The following is a 7856-nucleotide window of genomic DNA, read 5'->3' as shown; positions in this document are numbered from 1 at the left end:
TATTCAATGAAATTTATTTAATGCACTGATATGTAGCATTGTAATTTGAAACAGAAGTTCATGGATTTAAATCTTATATTGACAGTCTAAATCTATATTTTTAAATGTTAAGTAAATCATTTATCTTTGATTCATTGTAAATTTGCGCTTCATTGATTTGGAATCATATGATATTATTGCAATGGAACTCAAAAGAATGTCAGATGTTATATAGCTATAGTAAGTGCCTTTTTGTTTATCAATTCTCATTGCTGAAATACTGTACCGGCGATTCTTGATAATTTAATTTTCGGTAGTTTTGTAACTTGCAAGTATCATAAATAGTTTGGTATGGTTGATTCTTTATGTAATGTAGTAGCATTAGCATAACCTAATCTCCAATGCTTGTTAATATTACTCTTTCGATTTCTGATCTAGTTTTGTTCAATTTTCGTAATTAAGATTTTGATGCATTTTATATTTGATTTTTCTACTTAATTGAATTCTCTTATTTTTTTAGTTTTAATAATAAATTTTGATATTTGAACTTGGTCGTAAACTTTTAATTAAAAATTATAGATAAATTATTATAAGAAATTATAAAATTTTAAATTTGTTGGTTTAGAAATTATTAAATTTACACATTTAAAATTATATATTTTAAAAAAATAATAATTAAAATTTAAGTTTATCGTCGGTTAAATCCGATGGTAACTATTAATTTAATTATTAATAATAAATAATATATTACTGTCAAATTTATTGGAAGAAAAATTCTATAATAACAAGCTTTAAAATTTCACTACAAGAAAAATCATTTTTAGCAGCCATTTATTTTGCTTTTAGCGGCAATAAAAATAATCGTTAATACATTTACCGGCAATTAGACTTTAGCCGTCTTATGGTTTGTCGCTAAAAGGTTTTAGCGGCAATTATAATATTTGCCGGTAAAGACCTTTTCATGGCCGCAAAAAGCATATAACTATTAGCGGCTATTTTCTTGGCAATTTATATGGCCACCAAAAATAATTCTAAAATTGCAATATTATTCATTTTTTGCGGCCATTATCATTGCCGCCAAAACCCATTTTACCGGCAATTTATATGGCCACTAAAAATAATTTTAAAATTGTAATGTTATTTATTTTTAGTTGCCATTACTATTGCCGCTAAAATCTTAAGACTTTTTTTAGTTATATTATACTTATTTTCTTAAAAGTAATAAACTACCCTTTTTTTTTCTAGAATCTCAATTATTTGTGCCAACAATTATTATTATTATTATTATTATTATTATTATTATTATGCTGAAATTAATTACTATAAAATGAAATATTTCATTAAACTCAAAATGTTGATACACAAGTTTCTCTAATAACTCATGTTACAAATCTAAATAATAAAAAATGCTACAAGCTTATAACTATATTACAACAAATTAGGCTATAAACCAATCCTAGTGACATATCCTAAGACACATTGCCATGACATGAAGGGTTGTTGCAAGCATTCCCAACCAGTAGTATCATTAATATAGAAAATTAAGAATACAACATTATCATCTACAATTTAATCAGATTTTGTATCATAGAACAAAGATATTAAAATTGACGATGCATACCAATACCATGTCTTTACTTCTAAATTACGTATCCGAAGCTTTTCAATTTTCATTCATTATTTCAGACTGGTCTGAATCTTCTTACTACCAACACGAGCAGCGATCAATTCGTTGTTGACAACATCATCTCACCAAATTCACACGAAAAAAGACCCATCCCTGATCAGACAATTATATTCTGGTAGAGTTGGAGCGAATGAAGGCGGAGAATCAATGGAGAGAGAGGCTAGATTGTGTAACAGCAGAATACAAGGCCCTGCAGATGCAAGGTGGTGGCTTTGATGCAACAACACAAGCCAGAGGAGGAGGAAGAGGAGAAGAAGCAAGACGCAGTGCCAAGACAGTTCATGGATCTTCGATTGGCCACAAACGGTGCTGAGATCGGAGAGGAGGCTTCCTTTCTTTGTTGGAGAAGTCCGAGTCTCCAAAGAAGAAGAATGGAAGCAGTTATGATCAAGAAAAGAATAGTAGAGAGAATAGTCCCTCGGCTCCAAGAAATGTTGATCAAGCTGAAGCCACTATGAGAAAAGCCATAGTCTCTGTTAGAGCTAGATCAGAGGCTCCAATGGTATGTCAAATTAGTTATGTTATTGCAAGAGAGGGTCGTGTGTTAAAAACATAATGAAACATGTAAATATTGAAAGTGACCAAGTGCAATGATTATATAAACAGAAGAGATAGAACATTACCTTCCAAAATCCTCCCCACCAAAACCTGTAAAGCGCAAGAACTGAAGGACAAAATATATGCATGCATAAAAACAAATGAGATACATGAATAAAAATAAAAAAAGTCAGGGGAAAAAATTAAGTAAAGAACATTCATTTATATATTGTACAATAAGTGGTTTCATCATCACAAACTAATTTTACTACACAAAAGAAGATAGACGAGTCTAAGTTAGTCGTCCATTATTGATGGTCTCAACTCTCAACTTATGCAAGTGATCATAAAGTAATACCAGAAAACATTGTCTATCTTCTACACTCTATCATGTTCAATACAAATTGGTCATAAGATGTTATTGAAAATCAATCTACTTTCCCTATTTTGCAGGAAGTGAGAAAATAACCACGAAGGGAATAAACAACATCTAGATATGAAAATTCTTATTGAATGGCATGTATAATACAGAAAATTCTCACTCTCAAGAAGATGATTGCTATAAAATTTCTCTTTGTCGGATTGGTGTTTGTTAGGACATATAACATTTGCTTTGTATGCCTGAAACAAATGCAAATAATTAAAAGGAAAACAAGTAACCTGGAAATGAAAAAAAAAAAGAAAAATCAATTTCACTAAATATGTGCATAAGAGCCCACCTGAACCATGAGTAACATTTCACAGAGGGTCCCATTGCCTTTGTGCAAGACTTCATCTGGTGACATGAGTATAATAGTAGCAAGGGAGCAAATAAAGGGATGAACATAAGTTGTATATAGGTAATAAGTTGCCACTGCATCAAAAACAAAATAGGAAGTCATTGTCTACAGTAACAATTCAAAATAAACAAAATAAATAAATGAATAAAAAGAGAATTCAAGAAGCCATCATTGGCAATGACAATTAAAATTAACAAAATTTATAAAAAAAACACCACGTAAGATGTATCTAAATGAAGTGAACAAAAAACAAAATGCAACTTTTGATGCCTATCCAAGTTTTATTAGGGCATTATTTTTGCACATAGCAGTTTAGTGCACTAATAATTTGCTATCTTCGAAGCATTTGTCATTTCCAAAATTAAAGTTTTGTTTTAGATTATAGCACATAAACTCAATTGTGAATTTGTGATGTCTTGTCCTAACAATATAGCATAAAGCTAACTACTTCATGATCAAGATTCTCCACTAGTTTAGCATATTACTTAACTAACTTAATAAAATTCTCACTTTCTTTCACTTTTATCCCACTCATCACTAAAAGTTTTGTTTTAACCTTTTTTAATCTTTGCCGGTGACATATATACTTTCTAGCACTATGTATGAAGGTCCACTGCCATGTCATTCCATTAAATTACAATTGCAAATACGGATAAAGTTATTTTAAGTAAAAAAGTTTATAAAATAAAAAAGTAAAAATTTAATAATTTTTTAATCAAAGTATTGAGATTTACAAATGAAAGTAATTATAAATCAATAGCAACATTTCACAGCAACTAACCAGGAGTTATAGTAGCACATTTCACAGCAACATTATACCTGCAGCACACAAAATCTTTAATAAATCAAAAGGGTGCCTAAACATTATACAAAAAAAGGTTATTAGAAATAAGAGAGGGAGTAACGACTAAAAGTAGGATAAGAAATCTTCCAAAGTAGAGAGATACAAACAAATCAGGCAAGAAAGATAGTAAAGAAAAGCAGAAACATTAAAACAAAAAAGCATGCAACAAAGCAGTCCGATTTCTATACAAGCTACTCCAATTTTTATAGAACTTCTATGGAAGACTGACTAATGCAAAGCACAAGGAGATTCCTAAAATATAAATCCAAGTAGAGAGCAGAGACAAATACCTACATATCTCTTGCCCAAAAATATGCTCTCCACAAGTTTTGCCATTTTAAAACTTAAAAATCCAAAATTAATATACAACAGAAGCAGTCTCAATGGAAATATTTAATTTGGTAGCCCATGGTAGTTTGTTTCCAGAATTTCAATGGAGATAGGTTGATAGAGAACCGTTGGAGACATACTCGTAAACTAACAGGAGTTCATCACTGTCATCAGAACTGCAGCCATACAGCTAGACCAGATTCTGATGGCGCATGAGACTTAGGATCTCAACTTCTCTCATGAATTGCTTTTTTGTCTTCTCCTTCTTTTCATGGAAATGTTTGATTGCTACCTCATATCCTTGTGGGAGCTTTCCTAAACAGAATTGTAATTCTAATTGTAAAAATACACAATATAACTCTAAATAGGTTACACTATAAAGTAATGTCTCTTGAAACTTAAAACTAAACTCAAATTATAAAGTTAAAGAGAAAGTGTTATTGCAACCATTCAACACCTACCAAACAAAATTAAGCCACACACTTAAAACCAAACCACTAATTGAAATAAAAAATTGCTTTGAACACAAAAAAAAATTAAAAATTAAATATCCAACATCTCTTACCATAGTAAACACTCCCAAAGCCTCCTTTCCCAACATAATTCTCGAAATGGTTAGTTGCTTTTGCAAGCACATCATAAGAAAATATTTGGAATTGTGACTTCATTGAATCCCAGAAAAATGCCAATGTCAGAGTTTTCGGACTTGTAATCTAATTATCACAAAATAAATAAATAAATAAATAAAGAGAATGCAAACACTTGAACACCAAAATTAGAAGCATGAAGAACAGAGCAATATAGGATAAACAAACATTTAAACCAAAATCCAAATATAAACGGAGAAAGCAAGAAAGAACGGCACAAGCAAGCAAGAACAGAGAAGACAGATCAAACAAAAAATTAGGATCTGAAACACTTACACACTTCGATTTCAACTTGATCTGCCAGATTGATTAGGATCAAGCAAGCAAACAGAGCAAAAGTAATAATAGAGAGAGAATCACATGCTTCTTAATTCAAACCAAAATTGAAAAAATAAACAGAAAATACCTACCACGGCGACGATCTTGTGCGTCTATGCGCAAGAACGGAGGCGGTGCAAGTGGCGGAGGTGTGATGTTGCAACAAGAGCAGCAACAGTGGCTGGAAGACCTTGGCGACGTAGATCTGAGACGAACAAACGATGAGAGCAATGCGGATCTGAGGCAGATCGGATGGAAATGAAGTCCAAGGACTCGTTCGCAGAGGAGATGTGTTGACGAAAATGGCGCTTTCTCTCGAACTCATAGGCGGAAGAGGAGCCTTTGCTCGATTCCAGAAACCTTTGGAACTGAAGCGGCGATGCCGACGGCAACGAGTTTAGAGTTTCGGCGGTGGGCTCTCTCTTCTATATCTGTTTCAGGCAATCTCTCCTCCTGTTTGTTAATTAGCCCATTGTTATGAAAAAAAAAAGTTTTAGTAAGAAAACTAGTAGCCATAAAACTATGGCCAGTAAAAATTTCTAACTAAAAGTATTTTCTATGTATTTTTTAGTGACAGTAATAATAATTGTCAGTATAATATATATTATTAGTGATAAATATATCATTGCCACAAAAACACAATTTAAATAAAACAAACAGCAACCATTAAGTTATTGTCGCTAAAAGTTAGTCGCTAAAACTAATATTTTTTTAGTGTTTTGTCAATTATAAATTTATATCTACTACTAAATTCAATAATAAATCTGACGACATTTAACGATTTTTTTGTAGTAATTTTTAAATCATATAAAAATAAAATAAAATAAGTAGACAAGCAGCAAAAAATAGTTTTAATAAATAGTAAATAAAAATAAAAAGAAGAAGCAAGAAAAAGAGAGACAGAGATATACCTAATTATGTGATCGAAAAAGAGAAGAACAATAGGTGATTTTTAAAAATTGTGACTAGAAGAATAAATAATTAGCTGCTAAAATGTTCTTGGGTTAATTTCATTAAGACAGATAAAGAGAAGGTAGAAGAGAGTATTAGGGAGGAGGATGGTGTTACAGAGACAAATGAACATTAGAATTTTTTGATATGAGAACAAAAAAAGGATAATGGTGAAACTAACAAATATCTATTGGTAAAAAAAGAAAAAAATTCATTAAAAAATCTGTATTTACCTTGTTAAATTTCATGTCTATCAAAATCTTTTATAAAAAAAATGAACACAAAAATAAGAAAAATTGGCTATGTCTCTATCTTTAAATATTAGACATTATTTACTATTCATATTTCTGTATTCTATCCTAAAACATAAATAGGACCTAAGTGATTGAGTAATAAGATGTCTTAAGATTGTGTTTAAAACATAAAATTATTTTAAAATTGAGTTGATTAAACTAAATATAGTTGAAATTAAGTGTCATTTTTGGAATTAATTGGTATAAAATGAGAATTGAATTTACTTGAATTCGTTATTTTATATTTTTATCCTCTCATCTCTAATTATATTTTTCACTTCAGAACATTTAAAATACAAATAATATAAAGAGTAATATTAGAGAGACAATAGTATAAAATCATTTTATTTAACTTAAAATATCTATAATTTTTTATATATAATATATATAATTATATATTTATCACATTTAAAATTATTTATTTATTTTAGTAATAATTAAGAAAAATAGAATAAAAAACAAATATATTAAACAAAGCCAGAAAAAAAGCAAGTTATAATTTTCTCTGATTCCCAAACTGTGACTTCCAAATATTTTTATAATAGGATTCTATGAATAATCAAATTATTTCTCATTTTTTAGTTTATTCTAAATAAAATAATTAATCTACAAATCAAATCAATTTCAAGAAGTTAAAACACCCCTTAAAATATATTTTAGTAAAAAAAAAAAAACACACACACACCTTAAAAACTTTAAAAGGCAAAAGTCATCAATTTTAACGATTTTATTTTAAATAGGACTTACCAGTTGGATTTAAGCATTATTAAAAAAATAATAAAAATATCAAATCCTATAAAATCATATAAATATTTTATACGCATTATATGAATATGATTATCCAAGCATATGAATTTAATTAGATAATACTATAAAATTTTTATAAAGTTGGTATATAAAAAATAAACTCTTAACCTACTTATATTGAGAAAAAAAAAATCTATTTTTCCCTTTATTTCTTCTTAAAAATTCTTAAATCAATACCTTAAAAAAAAATAATAAAAAAACTCAGAGAGATTTCCCAAATGGCCATGTTTCTGTAACCTGTGTCATGTGTCGTCAACCTTTGAGCTTGAGATTATAAATACGCCACTTTAATTTCTTCTGGCATCTTGAGTTGTGGGTTTTGGGGAATTGAACCTAGATTTGAAATTAGATTTTTGGGCCTTTGGTTAGGTTTCATTTCGATCATTGATTTATGTCATAGAATTTTGTTTACTAAAATTCTTTTTTATCATCCGAAGAATCTTTCTTGCAGAAATTAATTTATTAATGAATGCAAAGAAGGTGATATTCAGGTATATTCGTACATGTGACGTGTTATTTATATATGTGAATATTCAGTTACTTACAAAATATAGATTATGTTTTAACTGAAACAGAAAAAATAAAACCTGCATGCTGTTACAAAACGTAATTTGCATTGGGCAAGGAGGGACAATTAAGTCTCAAAATGTGTCTCATGCCTCCTGTATGCAGACATGACCTGCT

At 29.4% G+C, this 7856-nt stretch overlaps 1 protein-coding gene across 9 annotated transcripts; it reads right to left on the bottom strand.

Annotated features, from left to right (window-relative positions):
* Positions 1 to 1296: 1296 nt before the first annotated feature.
* On the bottom strand, positions 1297 to 5606 carry LOC130982030 (uncharacterized). Of its 9 annotated transcripts, none has more exons than XM_057905849.1 (8): positions 5210 to 5606; positions 4722 to 4869; positions 4297 to 4471; positions 3764 to 3801; positions 2923 to 3056; positions 2746 to 2824; positions 2290 to 2330; positions 1297 to 2118 (listed from the first exon to the last, which is right to left on the bottom strand). In XM_057905849.1, the coding sequence occupies exons 5-8, from the start codon at positions 2986 to 2988 to the stop codon at positions 1738 to 1740; spliced, it is 567 nt and encodes a 188-aa protein (XP_057761832.1). In that variant the 5' UTR covers positions 2989 to 3056; positions 3764 to 3801; positions 4297 to 4471; positions 4722 to 4869; positions 5210 to 5606; the 3' UTR covers positions 1297 to 1737. The 9 variants fall into 9 exon arrangements, 8 of the variants coding, with proteins under 8 accessions (XP_057761832.1, XP_057761831.1, XP_057761830.1 ...); XM_057905848.1 differs by having other exon boundaries at positions 4117 to 4471; positions 5214 to 5606; XM_057905847.1 differs by having other exon boundaries at positions 5214 to 5606.
* Between the last annotated feature and the right edge of the window lie 2250 nt (positions 5607 to 7856).

The sequence above is a fragment of the Arachis stenosperma genome, chromosome 5 (assembly GCF_014773155.1).
Source record: "Arachis stenosperma cultivar V10309 chromosome 5, arast.V10309.gnm1.PFL2, whole genome shotgun sequence".
In the NCBI taxonomy this organism is placed as follows: Eukaryota; Viridiplantae; Streptophyta; class Magnoliopsida; order Fabales; family Fabaceae; genus Arachis; species Arachis stenosperma.
This window is presented reverse-complemented; position numbering and strand designations above follow the sequence as displayed.